This window comes from Hippopotamus amphibius, chromosome X, assembly GCF_030028045.1.
Source record: "Hippopotamus amphibius kiboko isolate mHipAmp2 chromosome X, mHipAmp2.hap2, whole genome shotgun sequence".
Classification (NCBI taxonomy): Eukaryota; Metazoa; Chordata; class Mammalia; order Artiodactyla; family Hippopotamidae; genus Hippopotamus; species Hippopotamus amphibius.
The window spans coordinates 115,714,853-115,729,810 of record NC_080203.1 but is presented as its reverse complement, the minus strand read 5'-3'; the positions used below and the strand labels follow the sequence as shown (position 1 = coordinate 115,729,810).

General features: G+C 35.5%; 1 protein-coding gene across 3 annotated transcripts in view; it reads left to right on the top strand.

Annotated features, from left to right (window-relative positions):
• Window positions 1–6,008, top strand: part of ZFX (zinc finger protein X-linked) — a 55,266-nt gene extending 49,258 nt beyond the window's left edge. For all 3 annotated transcript variants that reach the window (XM_057718122.1, XM_057718121.1, XM_057718123.1), the window contains one exon: window positions 306–6,008. In XM_057718122.1, coding sequence (XP_057574105.1) covers window positions 306–1,489 — 1,184 coding nt within the window. In that variant the 3' untranslated portion in view covers window positions 1,490–6,008. The remainder of the gene's footprint in view (window positions 1–305) is intronic.
• Window positions 6,009–14,958: the final 8,950 nt, after the last annotated feature.

Genomic DNA, 14,958 nt, shown 5'->3' with positions numbered 1-14,958 from the left:
TTCTCAATTGATAGCAGCTTCAGTCACTAGTTGGTAGAAGTTACATATTCTTTTTTTTTTTTTTTTAAACTGGAGGGAGTGAAGTTGGTACAGTCATGCTGAATGGAGCTTCCAGACCAGGTTCCCTTTTTCACGAGGCTGCTATATCTCTTATGTTGCAAAACTGTAAAAGGAATGTTAAGTAGCAAATAGCCTAACATAGGAGTACTTGCCCAATAATGTTCAGAGCACACACTTTAAATTCTTGAAGAAACCAAAACAGAACTTGGTTTGATCACTCATGCTCCTTTCTTTTTCTTTCTTAGCAATAATTATTGGACCTGATGGACATCCCTTGACTGTCTATCCTTGCATGATTTGTGGGAAAAAGTTTAAGTCGAGAGGTTTTTTGAAAAGGCACATGAAAAACCATCCTGAACACCTTACCAAGAAGAAGTACCGCTGTACTGACTGTGATTACACTACCAACAAGAAGCTAAGTTTACACAACCACCTGGAGAGCCACAAGCTGACCAGTAAGGCGGAGAAGGCCATCGAATGTGATGAGTGTGGGAAGCATTTCTCTCATGCTGGAGCTTTGTTTACTCACAAAATGGTGCATAAGGAAAAAGGAGCCAACAAAATGCACAAGTGTAAATTCTGTGAATACGAGACAGCTGAACAAGGGTTATTGAATCGCCACCTTTTGGCGGTCCACAGCAAGAACTTTCCTCATATATGTGTGGAGTGCGGTAAAGGTTTCCGTCATCCATCAGAGCTCAAAAAGCACATGCGAATCCATACTGGGGAGAAGCCGTACCAATGCCAGTACTGCGAATATAGGTCTGCAGACTCTTCTAACCTGAAAACGCATGTAAAAACTAAGCATAGTAAAGAGATGCCATTCAAGTGTGACATTTGTCTTCTGACTTTCTCAGATACCAAAGAGGTGCAGCAACATGCTCTTATCCACCAAGAAAGCAAAACGCACCAGTGTTTGCATTGCGACCACAAGAGTTCGAACTCAAGTGATTTGAAACGACACATAATTTCAGTTCACACAAAGGACTATCCCCATAAGTGTGATATGTGTGATAAAGGCTTCCACAGGCCTTCAGAACTCAAGAAACATGTGGCTGCCCACAAGGGTAAAAAAATGCACCAGTGTAGACATTGTGACTTTAAGATTGCAGATCCGTTCATTCTAAGTCGCCATATTCTCTCAGTTCACACAAAAGATCTTCCATTTAGGTGTAAGAGATGTAGAAAGGGATTTAGGCAACAGAATGAGCTTAAAAAGCATATGAAGACACACAGTGGCAGGAAAGTGTATCAATGTGAGTACTGTGAGTATAGCACTACAGATGCCTCAGGCTTTAAACGGCACGTTATCTCCATTCATACGAAAGACTATCCTCACCGTTGTGAGTACTGCAAGAAAGGGTTCCGAAGACCTTCAGAGAAGAACCAGCACATAATGCGACATCATAAAGAAGTTGGCCTGCCCTAACAATACTTCTACAGACTTTTGTAGAGATGTTGGCCGTGAAGCATAAAATTCATTTTAAAGCCGATCAGTCTCGTTCACATACAATACTGTATATTGATTTATGCTGTGTACAAATAGAATTATTGCTTCTAGTTGACTTTTTTTTTTTTTTTTTACATTTTGCTCAGTAGTGTGTTCTGAATTCTATTCAGTTTGTTTAATAAATGGGGAAAAGAAGCAACAAGAAAGTTGCTTTTAATAAAGTAATCCCTGATTCTATACTGAATTTTTCTATCTTAGAAGTTTTATATTTATTTAAATATTTACCTTGCTTACCTTGATGGTACTCTTCTAAGACCATTTAACTTAAGGTAATTTTAGATTGGTAACTCTGCAAGTACTCATGTTGACTTATTTTTTTCCCCCATAAATTTCTCACAATAAAATTGTCAGAGACATCTACTAACATAAATGGGAGATTTTATGGTCAGGTCTAATTATCCTAACATGGAAGTCATTTACTCGTCTTGTTTAATATTTTCAGACAACATGACAATGAAAGTTTCCATTTGAGCTTTTGCGTCCCTGGCATCACTGAGTAAAGAGCAGTGGCTGGGTTCGTGTTTACCTTTCGTTTGTTCAGCAAAGTATACTTTTTGGGGGGGGCTTTCTTTGGAGTATTTACATCTTTTGTCAGCATAGCAAACTTCTAGAAAACTTTATTGACAGATTTTGCTTGATCCTGTTGTATTTTGTCTGTGCTGCTTCGTGCTGGAATGGTTGTGTGCTACAAATGAGACTTATTGAGGACTGCATTTGGAATCGCCTAGAGGTAATTCGTGGCTCATAGGATCTTTTGCAACTTTATATATGTAAATGTGCCCTGAATTACGTATATGCACATATATATAACATGTATCTGTGTGTATTGCTTATTTTACATATTTATACACACAACCCCAAGTAGTAGTTGTTGAAAATCTATAATGAAAAGTATTAAATTTACGATAACATGAAAGATGCAGGGATGCATGAGAGAGCATTTTGTAAATCATGCTCTTCGGAGAGACTACTCAGGTGAAGAATTAGAAGGAAAATAAGGACACTAGTATTTTTAAAGAGTAAAGGTATTTTCTTTTAAATATCTTTGGTAACTGAAAAATAGAAGTTAAGATGTTTCTAGATAGAATGTTTTCATATAACTTCAGCTCCATGCCTTTATATTTTTCTGAAAAGCTAATGAGTATCTAAACATAATTCCCTCAGTTCTCTCTGAGAAAGCCCATGAAGGGACTCTGTCACCAAGTGAGGGGACTAAGGAAGCAGTTGCTCCATGTACCACAGAATGGGTGCTAATTACGACTTACACTTGGCACGTTCAGCCTGCGCTGTTACTTCTTCGTTACAGCTAGCAGCCTTTCAAAAACTTAACACTCAAGTTGGCTTTGATTAGAAGATAAAAGTGTGTTTTAAGTGCATGACGAAAATCTGAGGCCTTATTTGGAACATCACCAAGTCTTTCACAGTTTTGTTTTTCTTTGAAAGTTAACACTTTTTAACAAATAGTTCTGAATTAGTCATAAATTTATAAAATGAACCTGGTTAATTAGAATTTGTTATGTTAAGATGAATCTTGGAGAACAGAAAACAGGTTTTGGGGTCACTTAAAATTGGCTGTCGGCACGTGAGTATCTGGCACATGGTGGGAGATTTTGGAGTTTTCTCCCCACTTGTTAGCTGCCTTGCCACTTCATTATGGTGCTCCATCCCCTTTATGCTGTTAGGTTTTTAGTTTTCATCTTTCTCTTTGCCATTGATATTTGTATGCAAGAGTTATAGGGTTAGAAATCTAATATTTGGTGTTTGACAAGCCTTGAAGTGCTAGATTGATTTAGTCCAGTTCTAAATCAAGTGCTGTAAGCTGGTATGAACTCCATTCTAAATGCCAGTCAAAGTCAAGGCGTAGGAACTCCTATGCCCTCTTGGCCCACATAATGTGCTTTTTTTTTTTTTTTTTAAAGTAACTTAAAATTGTGTGATTCATTGCCCTGCAGTACTATTGAAAGCTCTGTCTATTTTTTTGTGAGAACCCTTAAAATCTCCCTTAATTTTTATTTTTCCCAGAAATAATGTAAAAGAAAATGCTTAAATAAAAGTGGAAATTTATTAGTTTTAAAACGTCCTGTAAAAATTAATACAGAAAATATAAATAATTGGTCATTTAACTAAATTTTTTTAAATAAACTGAAAGATAAAGAACACAACAATTTACACACTTTATATTTCTCTTACATGGTCTGGAATCATACACAGTTCTTTTCTTTTAAAAGCACAATATTGAAACCTTTAAAAGGTATTTAAGGGTTTGGTCAAGTGAATATGATAAAATCTGTTTGTCTGTATAAAGAGAAGATCAAATTGTAGTCACTGTTATGTACTGACATTAGTTACAACCTAGTTTTAATTCTTAAACCAGTTTTGATTAGCAAAGCTAAAAAAAGTTGATGTTTCAGTTAAATGTTTTAAAGAGGTACAGATTTTTACAAGGACATAATATAAGTTATTGTTCTGTAGAAATATCCTGTTAAATATTGTATGTCCCTCCCTCTGTACACTTTGTAAAAAAGGTAAAATACATAAAAAGAAAATCATATAGGGATGTGTGACATTATTGTAATTGTGTACTTGAGAATAACGTGCAAAAATAAAAATCAGAATATTTTCCTGTTATTGAATGTTTAGTCTGTTTGATACCAGTACTAAGTTAATGCTTTTTCTTAAAAAAAAAAATGTACAGTTTTTGTAAACCTAATAAACATCAAAAGCAGTGGATTATTTTTATTTCCCCATTTCTTAATTCCTTATATGCAGCAGTGGAATGCGAAATGCTTGATTGCTTTGAATTTTGTGACTTGGATTTAAATACTAATAATATTTCAGTTCTGCGAATTTGGAAGTAACGTTTCAGAGAAGTTAAGAGATGATTGGTGAGTCCTTTGATGAGCATGTCCTTGAAATTCATTTTTTCTTTTATCTTCCTAAAGGGTTTGTTTTATTAGCATCTCTAATTCCCCTGAGATAAATTTTCCCATGCATAAAGTGGTTTTTGAGAGCACTTAAAGTTTATTTCAGCATCAGTCCACAGCACATTTAATCAGTGGGGTTGTCTCCACCTCCAAAGCAGAAGCCCTGCCCTAGAGTTACCCTTTTGTGCCCAGTTTGGAGGCCTTTAGTAGATGCTAATATACTAGAGAATGGTCATTGTTACGATAAAAATTGGAAGTTAGGTAAAAGTTATCGGGAATCAGAAGAAAATAATGCAGTAGATTTGAGTCACCTTTGATTTTTAAAGATGAGATCCTGCAGTTATTTAACTGTTGGAACAAGTGTTTCCCTAATAGTTGAAACACTAAATAATCAAAATTTGAGGTAAAAGATCAGGAAAACATGGTGAATGTCACTGTCCAGTGCCATAAAAAAGACAAAAGCACACCATGCAGAAAACTTAATTGTAGTAGAACACCTGACAGATAACATCTTACTGGTCTGTGATCCCAGCTAGTCAGATAATGTACTGCTCTGCTCTCTGGGAATCTCAGTATTAACAATTTTCTTTATTTCTCACAAATTGTAGGATTCATGGAAGGAAAAGCTTGACCAGTTGAAATCTTAAAAAGGGTGATAGTTCAGAGCAGTGGTATTCAAAGTGTGGCCTGGCAGCAGCGGTAGCATTATAATCACTTGGTCTTTGTTAAAGATGCAGATTCTCAGCCCCACCTCAGAACTGAATCAGAAACTGGGTGTGGGACCCAGTGATCTGTGTCTTAACACGTCCTCCAAGTGATTGTGATGCATGCTGAAGTTTGGGAAGCACTGTTTTAGAGCACTTGAGGAACTTAAAAGATTACTGATGCATTCATTTTGAGTAGTAGACAAGACACACACACACACACACACCCCAAACCCTGGAAGGAAGCAGTGATGGTGAAATGGAACTCAGTTTATACCTTCACGTTCATACCACTTTACCCGTTTTGAAATGATGTGAGCCTGTCAGTCAATAAGTATATCTTTTAGTACACATGTATATAGCCTGTGTGTACTTCATAAATCTTGTATGGCCTCCCCAAAGTTACATTCCTCAATGGTAAATAGAATTCAGAGGAAAATTTAGCAGGTCAAAAAGGGCTGAAAAGTGTGTGTTAAATTGGCCCAATATTACTTAAGTGATTCATATCCGGAAAACCATCTTGCCGCATTCTGTTTAGATAAGGTCAAAATTAAGTTTGCCCTTTTGGATTTTGTTTTATCTTTTGTGTATGTATTGTTTGCCTTTTTCATAAAATAATTTTTGGATTTGTTATATATTGCTCCTGTTATTTTTGACATCTTTGCTATTGTAAATAAATTCCTATTTTGTTTTAAGTTACCCTAGTGGAGTGTTGGCTATAGACAAGGCATACACGCACACACATATACATGGACATGAGGCTTGTTAAATCACACAGTAAATCCCCAACACGGTGTAAGCCGGAAGTGATGTGACCTCTTCAGTAATTCAGAACTTCTAACACCAATGAAAATATCACTATTGCACATAGATATAGCATCTGCACCTGCTCGGACTTTAAAATCGTTTTCACGGCCTCTGAGATGGAAATTCTTAGTCCACCAAGTGTGAGGTCAAAGTAAAAAAAAAAATCAATAATTATTTTCCTTTCCTTGGTTTTTCCTATTCAGTTGGTCTCTCGTGTTACTTGTGTTGCTGATATAGGTGACCACAAAGGATTTGGAGCTGTAGTGACATGCTGATACTGTGAAGCCACTAGGATAGTTTGCTACAGAAAACTTGTGTAGGACTTTTAGATGATGTTTATTCATTCATAATGTAAATGACCACAGAAATATCTAAACACATTGATGAAAACAGAATAGTTAGCTAGACCTATATTATTTTACTTTTCAACAGGCCAATTTCTGCTTTTCCTTCATGCTTGTGTTTGGCTTTTTTTTTTTTTTAATACATCTTTATTGGAGTAGAATTGCTTTACAATGTTGTGTTAGTTTCTACTGTACAACAAAGTGAATCAGCTATATGTATACATATATCCCCATATCCCATCTGTTTTTAGCCTCCCTCCCACTCTCCCTATCCCACCCCTCCAGGCTGTATTTGGCTTTAAATGTAGAACCCATTTCCTTTTGCCTGAACTTTGAAATAAGGGGAGGTATTCCAAAGCCATCTGATGGGGTTTGGGAGGTTCTAATCACACCAGTCCTCCTCTCTGGGTTCTAACCACATTGAAAATAAACATAAGAAACCACCTACTGGGTGTGTGACTTCATATAGTAAAGCTGGATTGAGAGACCGAGAGGCCTAATCTATTTCCCTCCAGCCTAGGCTTTGACTGATGAAGCCATTCACTTGAAGGTTTGCCCACCTTACCTGCTCTGAGCTGTGGAGAGACTACTTTGTCTCCTACCAGAGAAATGGAGCAAACGGGATTGAAGGGCTGCAGCATCCTCCCCAGCCCTCCCAGGGGAGGCAGAGAAGAGTTCCCTTAGGCCATTCTCATTAAAAAAAAAGGTGGGGGGGAGGTAGTCCAATTCTGGGTTACCCCCTGGCATTAGCCCACTAGCAGATCTTTCCCTCTGGCCTTGCATATTCATGTCCGTTTTCCCCCTCTTGAGGTGGTGGTTGTGACAGACTATCAAAGGTTTAGTTCCTGTTTTTCCCAGGGTAGTATGCTTCAATTTTTCTTCAGAAAAAATAACTTTTAAAGGGTGAATGTATTTAACTAGACAAAGATGGAAATCTTGCAAGTTTTTTTTAAGAACTATTGAGATACAGTTAACATACAATAAACTATGTATTTAGAGTGTACAATTTGGTATCATAATCTCCCAATTCATTCCCCCCCAACCCTCCCCGCCTTCCCCACTTGGTGTCCATATGTTTGTTCTTTACATCTGTGTCTTTATCTTACAAGTTATTTTTATTGCGTGTTTTCATAACACAATTTGGGAAAATGACCCACGACATCACTTGCTTTATTAAAGGGCTTGTTCATCTTTGTTCTCTTTCAGTCTTAGTCCATACACGTAAATCTTCTGTGTCTTGTAACCACAGCATTGATTCTGTTCCATGTTCAGCAGTTTTCTTTTCAAACATCAAGTATTTCCGTAACTATTGTTTGACTTAAAATTTTTTTTAATGTACATTTTTTGGAGAGAATATGGAAAATTCAAAATGGTATAGAGAAGAAAGTAAAATGCCTTCCCCTCTTATCCCATTACCCAGAACATTATTATCTTTAAAAAATATATCTTTACTGAGTTAATTTTATTCAATTTTTTATTGTAAAATACATGTTATAATATGCTGTACAATACAAAATAAGTATAAAGACAACTTAATGATCTCATCCCTACACTTCCTTCAAGCTGACTTCCTTGAGGTAATCACAGTTAACAGACTGTGTCTTCCCTCCATGCTCATACAAAACTGTACCAAGATAGATACCTACAGAGAGCAAGAGGACGTTTGGAGGAATGTAAATTTTTTTGACCAAAATGAGATTATGCATCTTTGCAAGTTACTTAATATATCATATCCATCCCTTTGGGAATGTAGACCGAGCTCTACCTCATTCTCTTTAATAGCTGAAAAACTTGCCAGAGATTGTACCCATCATAATATAGCCAACCTGGGTACTATTAGAGCATAGAGAAATCTATAGATTTTTATATATTTTTCATGGACCCAGCTACTTTACCACATAATCTTCCCAGTTCTAATTTGCTTTAGTAAAGTCTGTTGAATTTCTGTGTGCAGTCATATTGCAAAAAGATGTCAATTATTTCCATTTTCTATTTTATGTTAGCTAGAACTTCTAAAACAATGCTGAATAATATGTATTAGAGCAGGCATTTCTGTGTTACTCCCGCTCTTTTTTCCCTTTTAAAATTTTTTTAAATTGAGATAATTGACATATTACATTGTATTAGTTTTGACTCGTGCTTTTAATGGCAATATTTCAGCACTTAACCACTTAGTATAATGTTGGTTTTGGAAAACTAGTGTTTACCAAGGTTAGATAGTTTCCTTCCACTCTTATTTTACTTAGAGATTTTATTAGGAATGACTAATTAATGTTACTAAATGTCTTTTAGCCACCTATTGATATAATTATTTGATTTTATTTATTGATATAAAGAAGTATACTGAATTACATTGATGGGTTTTCTAAAGTTAAACCATATTTGCATTCCTAGGATAAAAGTATGCTACTTAGGTAATTTTTATTGTTTTTTTATATATACATATATATATTTAATATTTACCTATTTGGCTACACCAGGTCTTGTTTGTGGCATGCGGAATCTTCAGTAGCAGCATGCATGCAGGATCTAGTTCCCTGACCAGGGATCGAACCCAGGCTCCCTGCATTGGGAGCATAGAGTCTCATCCACTGGACCACCAGAGAAGTCCCAGTTCTTTAAATATATTATTGCTTAAATAGGCTAGTATTTTATTTAGAATTTTTGTATCTATATTCATAATTCTGGTATTTTCTTGTTTTGTACTGTTGTCATCAGGTTTGAATATTAATGTAAAGCTAAGTCCATAAGATAAACTTGGAAACTTCTCTGTAATCTGGAATGGTTTAAGAAACAGAGGCATTATCTGACTTTTAAGAATTAGATAGAACTCAGTTGATGCCTCTTTGTAAATGGAAAGTTTTTACTATAGTGATCTCTTCTACATTAATTGGTCCACCAGCTTTTCTTCTTAAATAAATTTTTGTATCTATACTTCCCTTGGAAATCATCCATTTCTTCTAGATCAGTGCTTCTCAAACATTAATGTGCATTCACGTCACCTGGGGGAGGTTGTGAACTGCTTATTCTGATTCCGTGGGCCTGATGTGGGGTACAAGATTCTTGCAGGGTCCCTGGAGACAGTGATGCTGGTTCACAGACCATATGGTCCAAGCCCTCTAAGAATTCAGTAGTTCTCAATTTTGGTCAAACATCAGAATCATGTGAGGCAGCCTTTGACCTGCCTAATGCCCAGGCCACACCACAGACCAACTAAATTAGAATCTCTGAGAGGGACTTCGGCATCAGTAATTTTCCAAGTTCCTCAAATGATGACAATGTGTAGCCAAGGCTGAGAACCACTTTTCTAGGTTTTCTGTTTATTGCCGTAAAGATGCACAGAATGTTCTCTTATAATTATTTTATTCTTTGCATTTCTGGTGATATCTCCTTTCTCATCTGGAATGTTGTATATTTTTTCTCTCATTTTTCTTTGAACAGGCTTTCAGAGGTTTAGCTATTTCATAGATAATACCAAAGAAACAGTTCTTAATTTTATTTATTCTTTATACTTTTTGGTTTTCTATTTAAGCAGTTTCCTCTTGCATTGTTATTTTCTTTTCCTGTTTTCTTGTTTTTGTTACCTAGTTAAAATGTCTTATGTTTCATACTTCATTTATTGTCATTTCTTTTCAAACTCCTTGATAGTTGTGCATTTCCTTTGGTGTGCAAGCTTAGCTATGTCCATGACATATGAATTTTTCTTTTTCATAGCTTTCTACATAGTTTTACATATCAGTTTTTATTTCTTCTTTACAACAGTGTTTAACTTCCAAGTAGTAAAAGTTTTTTATTAACCTCTTTAGTGTTGATCTCTAGTTTTGTTTATTTGGGTTCATAGTATGGCCTGTATATCCTCTGTATTTTTTGGAATTTTATAGTTTTATTTTTGGGTGAGGCATAAGTTTTTTTGGGGGGGTGGGGGAATACAGTACGGGCATATTATTATAATTACCTTTTTCCATTTCCGATATAATTTTATAGATAAAATTGAGTTTGTTGATTGTATTTTCATTTCTATATTCTTGCTATCTTTTGACTACCTGATTTTTTAATTTTTGAAAAAATATTAAAATCTCCCATCATATTGTTGTTTTATTCAGTTTCCTTATATTTTAAGCTTTGCATTACGCATTTGGCATCCGTAGATTTTTGTTAAATAGATTTATGACTTATCTTCACGATGGTACAGAGCATCTATTTTTGTCCTCTAATGTTTGATCTTGAATTCTGTTTTGTCTGATACGTGTTTTCTATTTCAACAATCCTTTCTTATCGCTTGTATTACAAACCCTCAGTCACGCTATCACAATCTATTTATACCTAAGTGTACATTGCAGGATTTATTGCTACTGTTGTTTCTTATTCATTTTATCTTTCCCCATTTGACATCTCTGTGCTGAACAAATTGTCATTTGATTGATGCATACCAAATGTTTGTTCCCTCATGTCTGGTACGTGGGTGTATTAGATTTTTTCTGAGGCCTTGACTACCCCAAAATATCTACTTTTCCTTCCCAACTAAGACAAATACTGTCTTAGTTGGGAGGTATAAACTTTTTGGTCATAGTCCCTTAATTGGGAGGTATAAACTTTTCACAGTTGATAGATGTTGTTTCACTGGTTCTCTTTTGCGTTTGTTGCCTCTTTCTTTATTTCCTAAAGCTTATATGATTTTTAAAAATCTTTGGAGTTAAGAAATTTCATTAAGATATATCTAGAATGTGTGTGTGTGTGTGGTGTCTTAATCATCTCTGGAAGTTATTTGTTGAGCCCTTTCTTGCTGATGGGTCAAATCTTTCTTCAGCTGAAAGAAATTTCCGTGTACTGCGTGTGTAATTATTATTGGGTTGGCCAAAAAGTTCGTTCGGGGTTTTCCATAACATCTTAGGGAAAAATCTGAACGAACTTTTTGGCCAACCCAATACTTCTCTGACTGGCATTTTGCTTCTTTGAGTATTCGTATCGCTCACATATAAGATCTTCTGGATTTGTCTTGTGGTCATAAAATGGTGCCTAGAAGAAAGAATCGCTTTAATTCCGCATCTCACCATGTGATTATTATTGTACTGTATTATGTATTGTAAAATTTAAATGTTTGAAACCTATGTTTCTTGAAGAAAGAAGCAAGAGAGTATTAATATTTGTAAATGTGTAGCTTGTCCTCATGGACTAAGAGTGCTTCTGGGTTATTTTTATCTAGTAGAAGGAACTTCAGCCAGAAGTTTCCTGTCGTAGAATAACAGCAGTTTGGGTACCGCTTTTGCCTCAACTTTAAATAAAGACGCTTGTGAAAAGGTCTTAACTTAATGCTTAGCACATAATTAGTGCTGGATAAGATTTCCCCATATCCTTCTTTCTCAGTATGTTATAAATCTTGTTAAGCTAGCAAAAATGAGAGCATTTATTGTCTCAGACATTGCCATGATTTCTGAATATTTTTTCTCACATGATTCAAATTTAACATACAGTGCCAAGCTTTGTTTCAAAATGAACCCATTTACACTCTCACCAGTAAAATCTGAAAATATTAAGATTTGGTGACGACGTGCAACACTGTATGAGAAGCCCCATTGCTACACATTCTCACCAAAGCATATTTTCAGACTTTTAAGTCTTGCCAATTTTGTGCGTGTAAAAAAAAATTACATTGAGGGGCTTCCTAGGTGGCACAGTGGTTAGGAATCTGCCTGCCAATGCAAGGGACACGGGTTCAATCCCTGCTCCAGGAAGATCCCACATGCCGCGGAGCAACTAAGCCCGTGCGCCAAAAAAAAAAAAAAAATTACATTGAGACTTTAAACATGTCCCTAAATATGAATAATATTGAGCATCTTTTCACATGCTTATTGATCATTCATATTTCCTCTTCTGTGAAAGCCTGTGTAGATTTTCTTTTGCCCATTTTCTGTTAGCTTGATTGCCTTTTCCTTGTTGCTCTATACACATTCTTTATATATTCTTGATGTTAGTCCTTTGTCAGTTATGTGTAATTTAGCAATCCCTGCAAATATCTTCTCTTGCTCTGTGGCTTGCCATTTTACACTTGCTATTGTTTTGTTTAATAAACATAAGTCTTCATCTTAAAGAACTAAAATTGAAATATTTTTGTTGTGTTTAGTGCTTCATGTGTTTTAGGGAAGCCTTCCCTTCCCTACAGAGAAGATATTCTCTGATGTTATCTTTGAAAAGTGCTTTCAAGTCTGACTTATCACAACTAAGTCCTTAAGCTACAGAATCAGTTTTAGGATATATATGAGTTAGGCATCCTGTTTAAGTTTTTTTAATTTCAAATTGATACAAGCTCAACTCTTTATTGAAAAACAAATACTGTCTCCGTTGATTTTCAGAGCTGGCTCTGTAATATGTAAAATATTCCTTACAAATGTGGGCCTGTTTCTAGGTTCTCTGTTTTGTTCCATTTGTCATTTGTCTTTTTCTGCAACTATGCCAAACTGAATTACTATAGTATTAAAAACATCTTTATTAAGATGTAATTCACATACTATAAAAGACACCCATTTAAAATATACAATTCCGTGCCTTTAGTATAATCAGAGTTGCGCAACCGTCACCATGATCTACGTTTAGAATATTTCATCACCCCAAAAGGAATCTTGTATCCACTATCAGTTACTCCCTGGTACCCCTCTCCCCCCCAGCCTCTGGCAACCATTGGTCTACTTTCAGTCTCTATAGATTTGCTATTCTGTTTATTTCCAATAAATGGATTCATATGATATGTGCTCTTTTTGGCTGGCTTCTTTCACTTAGCATAATGTTTTCAAGGATCATCCATATTGTGGCATGTATCAGTAATTCATTCTTTTTTATGACAGAATAATATTCCATTGTATGGATACATCACATTCTGTTTATCCATTAATCAGTTAATGGACATTTGAGTTCCACTTTTTGGCTATTTTTTTTTTAATTTTATTGAAGTATAGTTGATTTATAATGTGTTAGTTTCTGCTGTACAGGTATGCATGTATATACATTCTTTTTCATATTCTTTTCCATTATGGTTTATCACAGGATCTTGAATATAGTTCCCTGTGCTGTACAGTAGGACCTTGTTGTTTATCCATCCTATATATAACAGTTTGCATCTGCTAATTCCAAACTCCCAAACCATCCCTCCCCCACCCTCACTCCCTCTTGGCAACCACAAGTTTGTTCTCTATGTCTGTGAGTCTGTTTCATTCATTTATATTTTAGATTCCACATATAAGTAATATCATATGGTATTTGAATTTCTCCTTCTGACTTACTACATTTTGCCTATTATGAATAATGCTGCTATAAGCATTTGTGTACAAGTTTTTGCATGTGTGTGTATTTTCATTTCTCTTGGGTATATATACTTAGGAGTGGAATTGCTGGGTCATATGATAACTCTATGTTTAACATTTTGAGCAACTGCCAGGCTATTTTCCAAAGCAGCTGCGTGATTTTACATTCCCATCAATAGCATATGAAGGTGCCAATTTCTCTATGTTCTTGCCAACACTTGTTATTGACTGTTTTTTTGATTATAGTCATCCTAGTGGATGTGAAGTTTTATCTGATTGTGCTTTTGATTTGCGTTTCCCTAATGACTAAGGATGTTGAACATTTTTTCATATGCTTGCTGGCTATTTGTACATCTTTGGAAAAATGTCTATTAAATCCTTTGCCCTTTTTAAATTAGGTTATCTGTCTTTTTATTATTGAGTTGAAAGAGTTCTTGATGTATTCTGGATACTAGTCCCATGAATTACTATAGTTTAAGAATAATTCTTGGGGCTTCCCTGGTGGCACAGTGGTTAAGAATCTGCCTGTCAATGCCGGGGACACGGGTTCGATCCCTGGGCCGGGAAGATCCCACATGCCGTGGATCACCTGAGCCCGTGCACCACAATTACTGAGGCTGTGCTCTAGAGCCCGTGAGCCACAACTGTTGAGCCCATGTGCCACAACTACTGAAGCCCGCGCACCTAGAGCTGGTGCTCTGCAATAAGAGAACCTGACGCAATAAGAAGTCTGTGCACCACAATAAAGAGTAGCCCCTGCTCACCAAAACTAAAGCCTGTGCACAGCAATGAAGACCCAACGCAGCTAATAAATAAATAAATAAATTTATTTTTTAAAAAAAAATTCTTATATTTCTTAGGGCAAGTCTACCCATTTTATTCTTCTTCAGGGGTATCTTGGCTTTCTTGGTTCTTTGCAATGTTCATATACTATAAATTTGGGGGGCTTATTATGTGCTTACAAATGTATCATTCTTAACGTTTTCCTTTTTAAAAAATATTTTTACTTATAACCTTATAGTGTCATCATGCTTTAAAATTAATCTCTTGTAAACAGTAAATAAATTTTTAAAATTCAATACAATTTTAGTCTTGTTAACTGTAATTGTTTTACTGTAATGAGTGATATATATTTGATATTTGTCTAGCCTGCTGTATATTTTTTACATTGTTATTATAAAAACTTTCAAGCATAAACAAAAGCAGTCAGAATAGGATAATGGACCCCCATTTACTCATTTTCCAGATTCAATAACTATCAACATTTTGCCAGTCTCCTTTCATCTATCCCTCCTATCCCATTTTATGCTGCAG